This window comes from Festucalex cinctus, chromosome 1 (assembly GCF_051991245.1).
Source record: "Festucalex cinctus isolate MCC-2025b chromosome 1, RoL_Fcin_1.0, whole genome shotgun sequence".
NCBI lineage: Eukaryota > Metazoa > Chordata > Actinopteri > Syngnathiformes > Syngnathidae > Festucalex > Festucalex cinctus.
The window spans coordinates 18,556,920-18,577,488 of NC_135411.1; the positions used below are offsets into that span (position 1 = coordinate 18,556,920).

General features: G+C 40.0%; 1 protein-coding gene across 2 annotated transcripts in view; it reads right to left on the reverse strand.

The window, feature by feature from the left end:
* The window catches only part of LOC144018222 (laminin subunit alpha-3-like), a 100,231-nt gene that overhangs the window by 60,086 nt on the left and 19,576 nt on the right, over positions 1-20,569 (reverse strand). For both annotated transcript variants that reach the window (XM_077520480.1, XM_077520482.1), the window contains exons 3-10: positions 12,081-12,198; positions 9,854-9,972; positions 9,609-9,779; positions 8,117-8,217; positions 7,522-7,637; positions 5,691-5,809; positions 5,255-5,345; positions 2,329-2,460 (exon numbers count right to left, since the gene is read on the reverse strand). In XM_077520480.1, coding sequence (XP_077376606.1) covers positions 2,329-2,460; positions 5,255-5,345; positions 5,691-5,809; positions 7,522-7,637; positions 8,117-8,217; positions 9,609-9,779; positions 9,854-9,972; positions 12,081-12,198 — 967 coding nt within the window. The remainder of the gene's footprint in view (positions 1-2,328; positions 2,461-5,254; positions 5,346-5,690; positions 5,810-7,521; positions 7,638-8,116; positions 8,218-9,608; positions 9,780-9,853; positions 9,973-12,080; positions 12,199-20,569) is intronic.

The following is a 20,569-nucleotide window of genomic DNA, read 5'->3' on the forward strand; positions in this document are numbered from 1 at the left end:
TAGATTCCATTCATTCGAATGGTGCAGTTTACACCGCTTGCAGGTGCGTTGCATGTCGACAGCGTCTCAGCTGCGGCGTGCCGCAGCCCTTCCGCAAGAATAGCCTATTTTCTATTTTTGCCGGAGGCCGCAGAGGTAGGCAATGGCAAGGTAGCACAAAACACATCGAGCGGGACAGGAAGACCGACGCAGTTTCAAAATAAATTTCCGGTTACCTTTCAAGATAAAACACTCGCCAGCTCCTATTTCGCAAGCATGCTAGCAAAACGTGATGTGGGCGTCGACGGGCTTGGAGTTAGTTTAGTTTAGTTTAGTTTATTCATTTTTTCCTTTCGGACACATTACAGTTTACATCAATCACATCACATCATTTGCAACATTGACGTCCGAAAGAAGGGCTGACGGGTAGAAGCCGAAGCTTATTCGAGACCCGTCCCCATCGACCCATTACTATAACGCATCAATCATATACATTATTTAGAATAGACATTAATTTTTATCGTTATCCATCCCATACTATCCCAGACACTGCTCGCTCAGTTCATCTTGAATGTCCGTGTGTAGATTGTGGCTAGTCCCAGTCATTTGGCACTGGTGAGTCGGTCCCCAGACGCCACCAGCAAGCCCACCCCGCCAGGCGAGCAGCCAAGGCAAGCGCAATTCTTCTCTTTCACCAGTAGGGTCTTCGCTGACCTCGGATCAGCTTTCACACATGTTGTGCTTTCCAGAAGAGTAGATCGGCTTGCATTCGGCCCATTGCTTTCAAGCAATTTCAGCACTCGATTCTGGTCAGGTAGCACCACTGGTTGCTAGCATGTTGTGGATCTGATGACTCCTGTGCGCTGCCCAGCCTCGCTCACCCAGCAGAGCGGCCCACGCCAGCTGCATTCCAGGAACCAGACCACCAACCCCCATTTTGTGGATTGACAGCAGATTCATTGGAGCCACAATACAGCCTTATCATGTAGCCTTGACTGTTACAACAAATGTCCAAACGGAATTCGAGCCAGACAATATTTAGATTCAAACGGGAACAGCAATACATGTTATCAATGCAGGTGTATAAACAAGAGTTAGCCTTGGCAAAGTCAGCAAATAATCATATACAACTCCAGCTTTGGGTAATTAGTGATGTTGTTGTTGTTGTTGTTGTGATATTGTGAATTACTGTTGTCTCTCAAGCGCTGCCAATTCCTCAGCTCCTTTCACGATTCGTGTTTTTAGTTGACCAGAGTTATCTTTAGTTTGAATAAAAATCACTTCAAGGACGCATCTGTTGAGGAAGGACGCATCTGTACTCCTGCACTCGCTCGTGAATCTAACTACTTGTTGATTTTTGCATTGGGATTTGTAACTACATTGTTGCAGAATGCCTGGCGGAAAAAGAGCCAGTTAACGTGCGAGGTGCTCATTCACGGTTTAGACACCAGCGAACATGGACGAGGAGAGGTTTATATTGGAGGTAGAAAGCCACAAAATAATAAAAGTCCACCTCTCTTTCTGCTTCTCTGTTGAGCACAGACTTTCTGTGTGTTTGTCGTTGTTTTTAATGCCACATGATCGCGCGCGGTCACGCGAGACACGGCGGGAAGTGGTCGGCGACGGAGCTGCCGGACCGCAGCTGTGCGGAGCCGGTGTGGATTGGCCAAAAAATTGACCCGTCCGGAGCACGCAGTCAAGACGCACCGCACCGCAGCCGCACCGCACACGCAACCGGTGTAAACCCGGGGTTACATTTTAATGGATGAAAGGTGCTATATAAATAAAGGTTGTTTTGATTTGATATTACAATCTGCACTTTTCACAGATTAATCTGGCAGTAGTTTTAGAGGAGATGTTAAATTTAAATAACTGGAAAAAGTAAGAATGTAAAAACAATGCAAGTAAACACATAAAATATTAAACTAAAATAGTGTCAATAAAATAAACGTGAAGTAAATGCCCAATGTGACTCAAAGTTTTTCCATCCCACGAGGTGGCCAATTTAGAGCATTCAAAAACTGTTGTAAAAACGACCATATCTTATAGAAAGCAAAAGCAAAGTCAACAAAATATGCAGAGCTTATCTTTCTGCCCTGGCAGTGATAAGATGAGGAAATGCTACTTGTGTCTAATATGTCTCTCGTGGTCTACAAGCTGTTCAAGCATGCAGAGTGTGAGACGTATGGCCTAAACGTTGACGTGTGTGCATTTAATGCATGTGTTTAACATTTGCCTTTGTCACCTCAAGGCAAAAACTGACAGACAGAAAACAAACAGAAGTGAGTTCAAGTTGTCACGTGACACAATCCGTCGTGTACATTCACGTACTTTCAAAAGTGAACTTACGAATGCACCGAGGGTAGTAATGGCGTCCATCTGCGCAGCGCTCGCAGTTCTCTCCTGCAAACTCCACTTTGCAGATGCATCTCCCGGAACCCATTTCACAGCCCGCCGTGGTCCGCTCGTCACACCTGCAGGCTGCCGACACAAATACAGTTTGTTACAACGTATCTTTGCAAGCAATGCTTTCAATGGATGGTGGACACAAAAATGAAGACACGGAACAGAATTTGTTGCAAAACTGAACAAAGATAATTGCCAAGGTTAAGCCACGCATTCCTGAACTTATCTCTAGGGGCGTTTCCATTACCCCTGTTCACAAAAATAAAAGAGACATTGTACTATTTTGATAAAGTACAATTTCGAATTGTCGGTGTTTCCATTGAATATCGTTTCGCTTCTGAGGTGCAATTCTCGGAATGTCCCGTCTCGCGAGACCTCGTTCTGTAGGAGGTGCTTGATGTTTACAGTAGACGGACGCCCAGTGTAGTTAAATTACTTTAAAAAGACTCTCCCCTCATCGGGCAGTTTCGGGCATTTAGTGTTGTGTGTGTGTGTGTGCCTTGGCAGTCGGCAAGCAGTTCCGACACGAAAGTGAGTGTTCCTGTACTTCCTACTTCCTGTAATCCTGTTGTAAAATGTTGTTCCCACAGGCTGGGTAAAAGGCGGGTTAAAAATAGTTAAAAGTTTCTGATGTTTTCTGGCGTCCTCTCTGCTAAATTAACCACACATGGTACGACAGGATTTCAAGCTCTCCTCGCCTTCAACTTCTCGAAAGAGGCTCGCTCGGTTACACCTCTCTCTCTTTTGCGCTCATGACGTGCAGTAGGGCGATACAAAACACTTCAGCATGTAAAACTAAAATACAATACCAAAATTAATAATTCTCAAAACAAATATAAGTCAATTGCAAGTAAATAAAAAAAAATACACATTAGCAAACAACGTGTTACATTCCTTTCCTCTGTGACCGGGTGGGTGTCACGTGACTACTAATGCGTAAAAAGTATTTCCATTACACTTTTGCGAAATACTTCTTTTTCGATACGAAAACCACCTCATGAGAGCGCAAAAACTTTTTGGGGATATTTGAGAGGTTGTTTTTTTTTTCTCACAAATCCAGTGTTTCCATTACCAGCTTACTTTTGCGAAACATGCCTTTTGCGCAAAACTGAGGGTAATGGAAACGCACCTTACGGTAAGGCAACAACAACCGTTACATGGATTTTCAGTAAAATTAGGTTCTTGTTTTTTGAATTAGATTTTTTTTTTAAATTCAGATTGCATGGTGGGCTGGATGAAATGTTCCGCTTGGACCCCGGTCTGTAATTTCCCACCCCTGACTCAAATCCTCCACTTTGTTGAGGCTATTCCTAAGAGGAACAGCAGACATGAAGTGCAAGAGAAATGTAAACAAGAGAAGAGCCCACTTGAGAGCAATGCCGTACATTTCTATATATAACTATTTTATGTTGGACCCACTGGTGTTTCCTTTTTTCATGCATTAAGCGAGCAAGAGTCTAGCAAGACAGAACGCGCCACTAATAGTCCTGCTTTAAATCCTCCCCCCACCATGCACACACACGCTCACACACCTGCTGTGTATCATCAGCACAGCCCGGCTCCCATTGTTCTTTTAACCAATCAGCTCCCTGACTGCTCTCTCACATCGCCACCTGTTGCCTCATTTGTTCTGCAGAATTTCTCATTGTGTTCAGCGGCAACTGGAACAGTTCAAATTCAGATGGAGCATATGCCGAATAGCACTGGATTAAGGAATACGCAGAAGGTCTCAAAGAACTCTGAGAAGGGGCGTGAGCATGATGTAGAATCATAAGTTACTTAATTTCCTGCATTTGTTTGAATATGCATCGATCACGCTTGAAGGAAAAATATGGAAACGTGACTTTTTAATGGCTCATATATAAACAGTTGTGTCTATGCGGTGCCTATTGTCCACCCGTGATGTGTGAAATTAAACAACTTAGTAGTTATTGTTCGTTGCCAAAAAGTTAGCCCTACTTTCAAGCGATGCAGAGACTACACAGTCTGAAACACCTGATAGAGAACCTGATCACATGTCAAAATTAATAGGTAGGCAGAGCTGCATTATCCTCTGAAAAGTGGCACGATATAGCTGTCAATGCAAGAGCAATGGGGGCCTGGCTCAGTTTTGCAAGTTAGAAGCCCTCGCTTGGCTAATTCCATGACTGGTCGTTCTGGCAACGGAGAACAGTCGCTCACTTGCATAAGATCGGGCTACTCTCTCAAGACATGTTATTAAAACACTGGGGAATGGATTTCAAATTGAATGACTTAATATAAATAAATACATTTTGGAATGAACTTAAGTTACTCCAATTATGATGGCATTTAACTCTTTGACCGCCAAAAACGTTTAATGACATATTCTAAAATCCTAATGAATGCTGCCAAAAACGTTAATTTACGTTTATTACGGGGTTTTGTTTTGTTTTCTCTCAATGGGCAATGCAACGTCTTATGCAGCACTGCCTTGTCACTAAACAAAAAATATTAGTGTCAAAATCACTGTTGTGCAAAAAAATGTATCTTTTCACAAAAAGCTTGTTTTTCTCTTAATATTTTTGTATTTTCGCTTCTGTCACTCAAATGACCTAATTTCAAATGGTGATTACTAAAGAATGGAATAAGGTAGAAACATACTCTTTTTTTTTTTTTTTTCTCTCATGAAAGAATGGAATCCAATCTTTCGTACGGTATCCACCATATTTATGTCGTCAGACCGCACAATATTCTGTCTGCTTTGAAATATGAGTGAAAATGCTCTAAATCGGCTGGCTCCAAACCACCGTTGGGGGGTTTTTGGATAACGTTTGGCAGTCAAAGAGTTAAAAAACGTTTCTTGGTTGCTTGCTCCTCTCGATATGACAGCAAGTAAAATATCACTCACGGATGCATCCAGTGGGAGACTCGGGTGCGACTCCATAAGGTCGGAAATAGCCTGCAATGCATCGCTCGCAGTTCACTCCAGCAGTGTTGTGCTAAAAAGAAAAGTATTCATTCAGTGGTAAGTGAAGGCCCGAAGAGGAGGTTCATGGTCAGGAGAATAATGAAAACAGTGATTTACAATTATTAAATGTATGCTGGACTATTCTAAAAACTGAGCATTGTTGTCTCTTTGTTTTGATATCATTCAGTTTTGCAGGTGTAGCTGATGGTGTTTTCTTTAATACATCAGTCAGTGGGGAGTTCTATCACTGAGCGTCGGAAGTGGGATCAGTTGAGGTCATATTGTCTATTTACTTCCTCCCCGACTAAACACACATAGACACACGTACACGCACACACACATAGGAATCAGTTCAGACTTGACGAGCGCTTCATACCTGGCAGTTGATGCACACGCCTCCTCCGCTGTACCCACCGGAGATGTCTAAACTTGCTGCTCTGGCTTCCACCTCTGGGTCGTAATAACAGTCGGCGGTATGAGCAAAGCACTGGCAGGCTGAGGAGGAAACCCCCAACACACATAAATACACAAAAAATTGTCTATAAGCCCCAGCAAAACTGACAGGGAACTGCTTGTTAAGTATTATGAGAAACAATAAAATTCAAACTAGGCTGCATATCCTTTTCCTGTTTTATCACCGATTAGGCATACAGAGAAAATCCTCACATTTTTTTTCTAAATTGGGTTTAAATTGAAACATTATAAACTAGTAGGATTGCCACATTATTATGGTAATATTCAGTTGATACATACCCCCCCCCCATAAAAAAATTAAATAAATAAATACAAGATAATTTTAAAGAAAGACTTGTATATCCCAATATAACATTTTCCCATAAAACTGCATGAAAATCATTTTGTATTTTCTAATTTCTAATTCCTGATCATAAAAAGGCCTCGAGGACGGCTGATACTGGTGCAAATTTCCAATACTTCCTGAAATAAGGCCCAATATGTACTCACCCATCCCTAGTAAAAACTTGATGTTGATTCATTATTGCATTACATTTTGTACATTCACAATTTTGTTTAAAAATGACTAAAATATCAAATAAAAAAATATATAAACATGAAAATACCTATAATAAATATTTAAACTGCTACCTAAGGCATGATGCATCATCCTTCCACTGAATGTGCATTTGAAAAGTGTAGCTTCTGTATAATTGAAAGACAGTAAAAGGCAAACTTCAGAATGGCACTTGTACATTTCTTGTCTGAGTACACAGATCAGTTCTAAAAAGAGAATAGTTGAACCAATTTAAAATTACAAATTGAATTGTTGACAATCTTAAAAAAAAAATGCTTCAATTGGTAACACATGATTTAATTGAATAAGTTTAATGAACTCGCTAGTAATTAAACATAATATATTCACTCTGTATTAACTTGACCAAATGAAGCATTTTTTTGAGTTGGTCAACAATTACATTTGTAATCTTAAGTTTAGTTCACCAATTTTCTTTTTATTGTGCATGAGTCTTCCTCTTTTTTTTGTTCGTTTGCAGTTTTTTTTTTTCCTGACTGCTCACATTTCAAAAGTGTCTTAACAGTCCAATGCAATTCGATTCCAGCTTGCAAAGGTTCCACCGAGCTGACTTGATCGCTTGATACCGCTTCCGATCAAAATCAGCAAAGGCCCCAATGTCAGATGTCAATAAAAGATGATTCTGAGCGATGATCTTGTAGTGTAAATGATAAGGGATTGCAACCACAATTTGGTTCCGAGACTAGCTAACAGTTTGTGTAGCATTTTCATTATTCTTCTACTATAGTAAAATACTTTAAAAAAAAAAACACAAAAAAAAACACAAGTAACTCAAGTATCCACAGCCGGAGCCTGGACTCGAACCCGAATCCTCAGAACTGGGAGGCGGACGTGCTAACCACTCGTACACCGTGACGCCCATTACTACTACCCTTTGTTAGTAATTTATTGATGTACATTTTATTTACTTGTATACTCACAGATTGCTTTGTTCTTGTTTTACTTATCTTTACTGCATGACCGATTTCTGTTCCATGTACAGCACTTTGTATATAGCAATGCTTGTTTTAAAGTGCTTTATAAATAAAGTTGATTTAAGTTGCCCTCCCCAGTCTCAATGAGGCGCTGAAAGATACCATATCAGGGCATCGACAAACAGCAGCAAGCGGACACTTCAGTCCTCAGCGCAACACAGTCAGACGGCACGTCCGGCACTTACGCTGACACTCGTTGGGGCTGTCGACAGTGGCGGCGCGCCACGGCTTCTGGCTGAAACCCGGACAGCAGCGCTCACATGACTCACCGCAGGTGTTGTGTCGGCACTCGCACTGGAGCCTGATGACAGAATGTACAGTAGAACTTATGGAGCAGCCCAGGAGCATAAAATAATACATAGAAATACCAATTAGCATGTGTTTTGTAGGTTAAATTACATGTTGTTGTGTTTTATTGGAATTCTTGACTTTCATTAATGATTATTTAAAAACGATCTGAAGTAATGTGTATCCCACTTTGGTTAATCAGTACACAGAGCTCTACTATGTTTCTTTCAAGTATCACTTTGAAAAATGTATTGGCATGACATCATTTGTTTACGTTATCGTTGCAGCTGACAATCGAGTCTTTCACTATTGTGATGTCCAGAAACAAACACACGAGATAAAAAGCAGGCAGGAAAGAATGTCTTCACTGTCGAAAATGTCTGTTAATGAATAAACGCAGACGCTGGAAGGAAGTTAACGTTTGACGAGCTCATGAGAAGAGCTGCTGTAGGCGCAGTGAGGTGTGAACCATTTTTCCAAAGGATGACGTACTTGTTTGGGTTTTCCGGGTCGCGAGCGGCCCCGCACGCCTGAGCGTGGCCGTGACACACGCAGCGCCCGCCGACGCTGATGTCTTTGATGCTGTAGTAGTACTGAACAGAAAACAAACTGAATTAAAGCATTTAGCTTGGTTGCTTGGCAGCAGTAGTTAATAACACACGGTGAGTGCCAAGGATAATTTTATGGGCTGACTCATAAAATTAACACCTGTCAACTTTCAACTCTATGTGGCAAACTCCAGTAAGGTTATGAAGATAATTGCATTCAAATAGAAACATTTGTAGAATTCAATTCAATTCAAAAAGTTGCATTTCGTGATATGATAAAATAAGTACCATAGTTTGGAAACGAGCCACAATATTAAGGAAACCTTCACTGTAATATACAACAGGTACTTTGTTTAAAAATAAAAATAAAAAATGGGACTACATTAGGGTTAAGACCGGTGAACTTGGGCTTACGCCCTGCTACACGGGGTACACCCTGGACTGGTTGCCAGCTCATTGCAGGGCACATAGAGAGACAAGCAAGCATTCACACTCGCATTCTCACCTATGGACAATGTACCGTAAAAGCCAGTGTATAATACCCCCACATTCCAGAAAAAAATAAAATAAAATCCCTTGAAAAGCTGTTTTTTCTCTGTACCCGTGAATAATACAGTGACCTGATTTGCGGGCATTCTTTATTATACAGACCAACATTCCCCCCCGAGTGCTAGAGATATTTTACTGATTAGAGTAATTCTAGGCTGCTGTTTTGGAAAATGACATCCATTTCTTTGAATTGGCTCAAGTATTAGAGAGACTGATATTTTTGACAGTTCATTGATTGATAATTCGTTTGGGGATGGCAAAAGGCATGTTTGTTCTCTAATAAAAGTGAAGCAAGCTTGTTGTTTACGGCTAAAATTGAAAGATTTTCAAAAAATGTTCTCCTGAAATTTTAAATAAATCTATAGTATATATAGTAATAATAGTATATATATATATATATATATATATATATATATATATATATATATATATATATAGTTATATATATATATATATATATATATATATATATATAGTTATATACAATAATATCTCATACAAAAGTAAGGACAGAAGTCCTTAATTAATAAAGAAAGAGTACCAGAGTGGACTAGTGATTAGCACATCTGTCACAGTTCTTCTCACACGTTAGGTTCACTGACGATTAAACGTGTCCATAGGTCCAGATATTCTGAGCTCATGAAATTATTTCTCTAGTTTAAATATTACACAGCATGAATGTGAGTATGAACTGTCATTTCATTTGCATCCTGTGATTCACTGGTGACCAGTGTAGGCTCAAAGTCACCTGGGATAGGCTCCACTCACTCGTCATCATCATAAGAGATGGATACTGCATGAAATTCAAGTACAACTTATCTTCCAAGCGCATGAAGTAAAAAGTGCCGATCATGCAGCTGTGTGTGTTGGTTCCATTTAGGCCTCACCCTTCGGGTGACGGTGGGATCCCTCTGGGCTTTGGAGATGAGATGGCCGAGCAGCGTGTTGGTGCGCAGGAATTGCAGGCGCACGTTGGTGGCCCTGGTGAAGTCCTGCAGCACCGGTGAGCGGGTGAAGTCTCTGGAGCCGGGCCGACCGTTGATCAAGGACACCACAATCTGGACATCACAGAGCACGTGTTTATTTTTCAGTACTTTTTGGACCCCAAAAAAATATACTTCAGCTGCTTTACCTCTCCGTTCTCCAGAGGGACAATTTTAGAATAATCTGTGGTGCAGAGCTGATCATTGTCATTAACGAGGCGAGCATTGGGTTGCTTTCCAAACCTTTCGATGCATTCACGCTGTGAATCTGTATGCAAACAAACAATGTTTGTGTGATGATTTAAAAATCATGGCTGCTCTCACACAATTTTGAAAGCTGTATATTTAAACTGTTAATATGTGACCATTGCTAACAGAGTGGACAACAACAGGCAGGACATTTTTGGCATATGTTAGCATTTAATGAGCCTATAATGAAACCGCACTTAGCAACATGACTGAGTTAACGAGTGTTTGTTTTTTTTAAATATCAATTAATATTCTACTATGGCAGGGTGGACATTTTCAGCTTCACAACATCCAACTAGACAAGTGATATGATGAAAATTGCAAAACATAATCATATATATTTACTCTGCAATTTTTGCAGATCCCAATTTTATTCGTAAACATCATGCACCTTCCTTCAATGGTCCAATCTTGTTTGATTGTAAAACATTGCACAATACTTGTGAAATTTTAAAGGTGCATTGTGCCGTTTAAAAAGGTCATATTAAAGCTTTTTGGACATCATGCATGCTCCACCAATACCCAGATGAGTATGACTGCACCTATCAGCTTTTATATTCCCTTTATAGTAGAGTGTGCGGACCCCGCACACTCCACAGTTTCTCTGGGGAGTGGAGGAGTGGAATGGTGGAGGGTGACGTCATGTGCGTCCTCGCGGAGTAGCGGACATATGGCGTGCATTAAGATCGTGCACGTACTGGCACGCGCACCATGAACGAGCTTGACACATATGCTGCAGTTACGCTTTGGGCCAGAGGTGGCAGTCGTGAGTAAAAAAGTGACAAACTGCACAAAGATCCTTTAACTACACATGAAGCAGTTCTCTCCAATAAAAATGAAAATCCTATTAGTCATCTCAATTACTGTAAATAAATCAGGGTCGACACCTATCCTGGCCAGTTGATCAATGCACCCCCAGCTAGTAGTAATGTAACTCAAAGGATGAAAGGGGTTCTATCGAATAACTCACTGTGGACAATAAAATGTTAATAAAAATATATATATTCAATATCATTTAAACACTAATTACATACAGTAGGTAGTAGGGATGTAACGATATCCAAACATCACGATATGAAGGTCACAATACGATAATTATCGCTATATTGTGGGGGCGTTGGCGATATTTAAAAAAGATCACAATATTGTAAAAAAAAAAAAAAAAAAAAGAGCTCATACTAAAACAAAAAGCCCAATATTCTGCTTTTGTACATAACAGCAATGCATATAAACCACCTACAATCTCTAATAACAATATTAAGGCACTTACTTGCTAATGCAAGCACACATTGATCGCTTCACAAGCAAATTAGGTTCCCCTTCATCTGACAATTAGCATAATTTTAAACATAGAAGGCCAAAACATCCCTAATGAAAATTAAATTGCACTAATAAACTAGCCACTAGAGGGTTCTAGAACTGCCCAAATGGAAACCAACCTGATTTTTTGAACAGACGTGTTCCTTTTAAATATTGTGAACATGACGGCGACGATATTGTGGCAGTTTTAATATCACGATATCACGATATTGCCCTTATCGTGACATCCCTAGTAGGTAGCAGAGCAGTGTGTGGGATGTGACAAATTCATTTACAACCAATGAAAAAAAAATATAGGCATAAAATAAAGGAAGCACATTTTCAGTCTTATCATTGTACAGCATGTATGGTCACTTACAGTAAGACCTCAGAGTTTCATTATTCTGCTCATTTTCAAGATGACTGGGTGAGTGATTCTGACAGACAACAACAAAAACTTCATAGTCATATTAACTATTAATTAGGGCTGAGCCCATCTTGCCGCCTATTTTTGTTACAAATTGCACCAAAGATTGTTGACATGGGGTACACACACATACATTCCACCTTCCGATAACGTCAGCTTCTAAAAAAAAAATTGCCTCTAAAAAAAATTATCCTGAACAATTCTGTTGTAGTGTGGGGTATGGCAAGAGTGATTTTTCCTCCCCAAGTTGATTTTTTCCATATGTGGGGTCTCTTAAAGTTACAAAGTTGCTTAAGATGTTAAAAATTGGTATATGTGTACGTGACTATGTTGTTATTTGATGCTCATTTGATGATTTTACAGCTTTGTCAAGAAAACAATTTTCTGATTTGAAAACTTACGTGCGAAATACTGCCATGGGGTAAAGGTCTTCCCGTTGTCCACGGAACGTTCCAGCACCCACAGGTCGGGTCGAGGGGAATTGGCAAACTTTATGATGATGTAAGCAACGTGAAACAGCTAAAAATAAAATTAAAAAGGGGAAAAGGCAATATGGTTAACATCGACATGGTAACATGTATTGTGTCACTATACATAATGATGACACAGTGTTAAGCTTTCTGGCTTTCTCTTTCAGTTTGTACAAGTCAACATGAGGACAAACAATGGTCAAAAGTGTCTTTGATGAGTCAATAAAAGCAGCGAAAGGGCCACCAGGTTCGTGAAAAGAGCTCAACCCACATGATGTGCTCCCTGAAGTCTTTATCGCCATCGCTCATCAGAAAAGCATACAAGGGCAGAACATTATGTCTGTGATTGTTTCTGGCAAAGCGCACATTTCCATTTTGTCCGCAATGCGGCATCAACAAGCAGGTGACATCAGCTTGATGGAGTGTGACACAATGGACAGGTAATTGATGCTCGTCAAGGCTCCCTTTGTTAAGAGTCTGGCACGGATTGTGTGTGTCTTGGCAATGAAAAGCCGCATCTACACTTGACCACCAGCTGGAGTACAGAAGAAGATTTTGGACGTCAACACTTGGAAACGATCCTAAGGCAATATTTAACATGTCAATAATGGAGGCGCCATCAAGGCAGTGCTTTCCAAATTCTTTGGGATTGAAGTGATTGATGAAAAGCGGAGCAGGAATATTGTGTGCTCCTTTCTTCCCAGACGTTTGTATAGAATATCTCCCTTGATGCGTCCAAGGCAGGCCTGCACTCGTCAAGCACCCATCAGTACTTTGATGAAAAAACCCAGCAGGCAAGTTTTTGTTTCTGTTTAAAGACAATTTAAACCATTCACAGGGCTTTTAATAAAACATCTGTGAAATGCATTTATCAAAATACCACAAAGATCAAGATTTATGGTACGCTGTCTGCTATTTGCACATTTTTAGGGGCTGAGCATGTCTCATGAAAATGATGGACTGTATACCCAACCCCACATACTGCTGGGCCAACACCAAGTCCATGACAACCAGTTGAGTGGGTAAAACAAACAAGTGTCCATATATAAAGACAATAAAAAACATTTTTATTTGTACAGGCAAAGGTTCATACACCATACAAACACGTTTTTATCCCTTCATAAAAGAACCCATGTGAGGTTCCAGGTCACTGGACCAAGTGGCTCACAAAGAGTTTTGCTTCATCCCACACATGCTTGATGGGATTCTTTTAAATCAAACTCATCCTAGCATGTCTTTATGAACAGGGGGGGGGGCTTCCCCAAACTGTTCCTATATTCACATGAAGTCACCGCACCACACCTGTCGACCCGGCAACCTACATCGTGTGCCGTTCACGGGTGCAGGGAATGTCAAATGAACAAAAAAAGAAACTGAGAGTTCGGAGAAGAAAGACATGGACTGGGTATCAAAAAGATTTCCAACCGCCAGTCTACCAAAATGTGTTTTGAGTCTCTGACCATTTGTTAAAATGCATTTTACCATAATGTGATTGTGATATGTGACCCGCTCTGGCTAAAAATAGATCGAGTGGTCAAAAGTTTTGATTTTGAAATTTCTCCATATACCCTCCTTAATTAAGGTCTCTATTCCCTTTCGCAGCAGTCCAAAAGTTGAAATTGTAGTCAAAGTGCACAAAAATGAGTGATGAGTCAATGCTGTTGTGGTAAACATGCTAGTCACTTGTAGCTAACATGTCTCGCTAACCCGAGATTCTTTGCCTCTAATTCACAAAGGATTCATATAAATGCACACAGCAACCAATAAAATCAGAAAGTATACCATAATTTGACCCTACAACAGCACGTAGTCGAGCAGAAGACGCAAGAACCTCCATTTTTTGGGCTGAGCCATCCTACCTCAGAGCATATGCGAATGTCACCATGGGGTCCGGACACTGTCAAATGTTTGGAGTCCAACTGATTCCATTAGTCAAACAAAGTTTCAAGGTCAACATGTACTGTACAAGCTCCAAGGACTGTTGATCTAAATCTTCTGCATATGTCTTCTTTACACAACTAACGTTAGTGGAAGGTGAGGATGACATTATCTATAACAAAATAACAGAGGTGCTGTAAAACGAGACACACCAAATGGCACTGACGCGAGTAGAGCTGTCAAAATTAATCGATTAATCAATGAGTAATCAATTATCAGATTAATCGACAACTATTTTAACTATTCAAGTAATCCTTTGGAGCCATTTTTAAATTTAAAATTGTCCAAATCCTCTGATTTCAGCATATCAACAGTAATTGTTTACTGATACCTGTGGTCCTTCATAACATCTTCAAAACATCTGTTTTTACTTTGGAAAACAATGACCAACACCAATCCCTCCTTTTTTTTTCTTTTCTTTAATCGCTATAGGAATATGAAGTACGAAATACACACCAACCAACGGTTAATAAACAGTAGGGTAAAAAATGCTTTTGTAATACAATCAAATGTAAAATTTAAATGCACCCAATTTGTTGAATAATCGATAGATTATTCGATATAAAAATTATTCAATAGTGGCAGCACTTCTTGCAAGATCACATCATCCAGTGATGTCAGTGTTGGAAACATAGATTTGGTCCTAGTGTCTTGAAAAGATGAAGATTTAAACATTTATTGGAAAACTACACAACCCTAATTAATGCACTCATTAATTGATAAAGTTCATGTCTCCATACTTCTGTCCATATCAGACCCACTTCAAACAACATGTGGGCACTGGGTTTGTTTCAAGTGTGTGTTTAGACTGGCCGAGCAGAGTTACAGGGACAGAAATGAAAGCAGGCGATGTCGCATCAGGGTTGGTCTTATCCTGAAAGATTCCTCTCAAAGTCACCGGCATCAACAACACAGTCGCATTTAGCCGATTAAAGAGTTTTTATGTGAGGCCGGAATGCATAAATTGTGTAGTGCCCTAATGTAGCACAATCTAAACAGAACCACGTTCATTAAAGGACACTGTTGAGACGCTGGGGCCTGACTTGCAGTTAACATCTTAATCCGTTGTGTATCTATCACACGGGAGAGAAGATTTTCACCACTGTGAGTTACGGCTAGTGACAGGTTCCCCAACGTAGCGGCACGCTCGGCTTCACGAGGCGGGAATGTGACGCTATGACCGGAATTTGAGATGGATCCACGTCCAGCCGGCACGTCTCTGACCACCCTGACTCGCCACCAACCCTCTCCTCACCCCTAAACTTCCTGGCAGTCATTTTATTGATGGCGGTGGGTCGCTCCCCTGCAAAGCTTTGGTTCTATTTTCAGCTGTGGTGTTTGCCTGCGCTCCTCTGTTTGTCCATCCTGTTGCATGAGCAGAGGTTTTCTCTGATTAGCTTGGTGGGACACACCCAACACAACGGGAGGCCACAAGAGGCTGCTGGACTTGGGTGAAAGAGGACACTGTTTAAAGGAGGCTCCAAAAAGAGGTTACCTCACTTGAAACTTGGAACGGATTTACCGGTACATACATGCATACTTATGATGTTGGAAAAAGGGATGTAACAATGTCCAAATATCACAATTAGTGCTATCAAAGTTAAACCGTTAACTAATTAATTAATCACAAAAAATTATCGCATTAATCATTGCATTACCACAGATTAATCACACTATTAATTTTGACCGCAGATGATCCTTCTTAGCCGACAGAGGATGGTTACGTTAAAGGGAGCTGTTCGAGTTTGCGCATTAACATAACTACATGCTAGGGCTGCACGATATTGGAAAAACATGCGATATGCGATATACTGGCTGAACACAGCGATATCGATATTATTGCGATATTTAACATTTACCGAAAGAAATTACTTTTTTATTACCTAATGAAAGAAAAACATTTTACATGGGGCAAATAAGCAACCTTCATGTAATCTTAATTAATTAATTGTAATTATGTCTTGATAATTTTCAACTATTGAATGGCGATGCACATTTTAGTTAGCATCTGACTGGTCAAATTCATTTAAAAAGCATAAAATTCCATATAAAACTTATTGCGATATGCATATTGCAAGGGCCAATATCGCGATATCGATATTTTTTCGATATATTGTGCAGCCCTACTACATGCATTAAAGTAAAGAATTTCTAAATGTTTACATATGCTGTAGGTCTTTTTTTTACCCATTTTAAATTATGCAAATAATTAATTGATTAGAAAAAGCAGGATGAGCGTGTGCAGTGGATATACATTTTTGAAGATGTCCTCATAACATTAAATGTCGAAAAAAATTAACACATAACAGGTGCGCTTCAAATTTAGCGGGCAAAATATGTTGGTGAAAAAAAAGCCTTTTTAAATCAGTGATTAATCATGACTAATCACAATTCTAAGATGTGATTAATCTGATTAAAAAATGTAATCGTTTGACAGCTCTAATCACAATACATCCATCCATCCATTTTCTTAACCGCTTGTTCCTCACAAGGGACACCTATGATTTTATAGCACGTTTTATGAATATTTTTTTGAATATTTTTACACAGTATCGCCCATATTGGACAATCACGTGATCATCGTGATGTATCGTGTGTGTAAAACACACGTTGAATGACATGGCTGCCAGTGACAACAAAGAGGTCACGAGGAATTATTGCGTCCCACGGCGGACATCAAAGGTGAAATTACGCTCTATTGCAAAGAAGTACTTCTTCAAAAGCAGTACAGCTATGAAAGACTTGCCAAAGATTTGTGTCCAGCCGAAAGTCGTATGAAACTGGCTGACTCATTCGGCCGGCCGGCTCGTACCGAGTCAAAGCTGGGAACATCCGGGTGAGTTTTACTCTGCTAGGCTAAGCAACATGTTGTGTGCTAAGCACACTTTAGCCCACATTAGGATTGGCAACGCCCCACCTCCTCACCCCCATACGGAATGACATGAAACCGAACGTGCTGAAGATTTTACTCTGATCAGAATTGCCGCAGTAATTGGGATAGACAGTCTTTTTCGTGCCCATTACGTCAGCAAACTCCCATCGAAATGACTGAAGGCGACTTTCATTTACACACGGGATACGTCACCACGATCATGTGACCAGGATAATGGCGTTCGCCATGGTATGTTCTTATTTTGATACTTAATCGGTTTAAAAGAAAATTCAGGGAATAAGATGCCAGAGATATTTTCATTTTTATTATTTGTACACAATGCCTAATCCAATACTGGAAAATGAGTAATAAGTCTTGTATCGCTTTAAAGTGCTTAAAACAAACAAACAAACAAAACAAAACTCTTATCTTTAGTTTTATTTACTTCCTGTTATGGCCCATAACCTTCAGCCAAACTTAGCCACTGGCGTGAAGATGGACCAATAGACTTTACACTTTCCTAAGCCGAATTCATATTATTTATATAGTGCTCAGCATATATGAGTACACCCCCTTAGAAAAATGTAAAGATTATTCAGTATCTCAATGAACATAAGAACAATTTCCAAAATTTTGACACACTGTTTTCCGTAGATTATACGCTTAAGTCACAACATGAAGGTGAGGTTGGTAATAGAATGCATAAATTACAAAGTCCTTAGTTTCACCAACTAATGCAAAAAATTAATGCATCCCGCAATAAAAATGACTACATCGAGTATTGTCTATGACCGTCATGACTTTTATGGATAGCAACATGTCTGCTATAGGCCTGGAATTAACAAGTTGTCAGTCTTTTTTCTCGGGGTCTACTTTTTTGTGAAAATTGTTTAATAAATTTGTGAAGAAAACTACTTTTTTTGTACTAATTAACAAATCTTGTTTGCAATCAATGTGGCCCACATTTGTGGGAGTATTTTGTAGTACATAATCCATAATCCATACAACATCTTGATTCTGAAAGGAAACTAAAGGTTTTCTGACAAACCTGTTGGGGTGTACTCATTTATGCTGAGCACTGTATATCTTTGGAGTATCATCTCAAAGTAAAATACCCTCCTCAAGTTCCCTCCTCGGGGCCTCGCAAATCAACCCTTCTCAAGTGTGCTGCTTGTGGGCACAACTAAACTTGGAAGCGAGAAGTTTTGAGAATTGTTTTTATGAGAAAAAAGAATTCTATTCAAATCAAGTTAAAATAGTGTTTGAGTCTGAATATACTTTCTATTTGATGATTTTACATTAATTCCAAGATTTTACTCAAGAAATATCTGTTACAGGCTTTGTAGAAAAAAGGTAGAAGCAGAAGTAGAAAAATGTGATTAATCGCGATTAAACGTGCTTAATTACAGGAAATTGTGTGATTAATTAAAACATTTGAATTGTGTGATACTATAATTATATTTACTTATCATCACATGATGAACTTTGTTGACAATCTATTTGACCGTGTGCAGTAATCAGCACACCTTTCCTCTTTGCCATCTATAAGTGCGTTTCCATTACCCTTTTTCGCAAAAATAAAAGCGAAATTGTACTATTTCAATAAAGTACAATTTCGATATGTCGGTGTTTCCATTGAAAAGCGTTTCACTTCTGAGGCGCAATACTTGGAATGTCGCGTCTCGCGAGACCTCGCTGTTCTGTAGCAGGTGCTCAGGATGTTTATGGTAAACAGACGCCCGGTGTAGTTAGATTACTTTAAAAACACTCACCCCTCATCGGGCGGGTTCGGGCATTTAGTGTTGGTGTCAAGTGTTGTGTGTTTGAGTGTGGTTTTGTATGTGCGCGTACTTGTAACTCGTGTTATGCTGCGGACGGACAGAACGTCTCGATTGTTGTCAGTGGTAACGGGATTTCTGCAACGATATAGAATGTGCATTGAATGGCGGAATATTGGCTCTCTAAATCGCTTTGTGTTTGAAAAGACTCGTTATCCCCTCGGAACACAGTTCCGACACACCAGTGATTGGCCCCGTACTTCCTACTTCCTTTAACCATAAAATGTTGTTGTTGTTGTTGTTGTTGTTGTTATCGGAGGCTGGGTAAAAGGCGGGTTACAAATAGTTAAAAGTTTCTGATGTTTTCTGCTAAATTAGCCAGACATGGCAGGACAGGATTTCAAGCCTTCAACTTCTCGAAGGAGGCTCGCTCGGTTTCACCTCTCTCTCTTTTGCGCACATGACGTGCAATATACAAAACACTTAAGCGCATAAAACTAAAATACAATACCGAAATTAATAATTCTCAAAACAAATATTAGTCAATTGCAAGTAAATAAAAATAAACGACAGGCAAACAACGTGTTACGGGTGTCACATGACTACTAATGCACAAAAAGTTTTTCCATTACACTTTTGCGAAATAGTTCTATTTCGATACGTCTCAAAAACCACCTCATGAGAGCGCAAAAACTTTTTTGCGATATTAGAGGTTTTTTTTTCCCGCAAATCCAGTGTTTCCCTTACAAGCGTGCTTTTGCGAAACATGCCTTTTGCGCAAAACTGAGGGTAATGGAAACGCACCTAATATACCCCGGTGAATAAAGCACATTCCAAACTAGAATAGACCTCCTCCAAGGCCAAGCAATCCTCAACATGTCTGTCTGACTCCTAGACCTGTGAGATCACTGCACTACTTGGCCCTGATGAAAATGGACTGTCACAGCAAAATGTGATTTGTTTTTTTTTCCTCACCTAAATTCACTGGAAATAAACCGGCACGTTCGTGCTTGACATAGGTCATAAAACAATGATAATGGTGCAATGACTCTATTCATGGTATCTTGGAATAGTATGGCACTAAGCAAGAGTCCTATCACATTCACTGATGTCATTTCATATTATTGCTCTCCTGCTATGCAGTGTTGTAGTAACCAGTGTTTTATTTCTGGATTTATCGACAGTATTTCTTGGTGACAGCTTCTCTCAGCATTCATGCATCATTTAAACGGGACTTTCTATCGCTATTCCTAGAAGCACGTTTGATAAATTGCTATACCACTCACTTGCAGTACTTTGAGTCACACTAACAGCTGACTGAAAGCTTTTAAATGCGTGTGCCCCACATACTGGCACACCTTTGAGATCCCTTTAATATATTTTAGCATACAAGTGGGTCACTCTCTTTTCTAGATGACTGAATTGCTGTCAAGTGTTAATTTGGAGGTCAGGAACACACGCGGGAGGCAGCTGGCCCAAAGCACTTCGCACCTCAGGGTGCTCATTTATCACAGCACACAAACTGGCTGTGAGCTGTCGCTGCTTGGTAATTCAGATATGACAACAAACACACACCCACACAAATATACACTTGGCATGTCAGGGGGCAACCACTGTGAGAATGTTTTGACAGCACATCCGTGTTCGTCAGAAGCATTTACACTTACAAGGAAGACAAAATATTGACTTAAAGGGCTGTTTTGTGCTGACGTGTCATGTCATACTGGATGCCGTATATGAGACGCTTTTATACGGGGTGCAAGGTCAGGAACCCGAGATGCAAGCGCACGACAAACAGTCCATACATGTCACAAGTCATCACCTGACCTTTT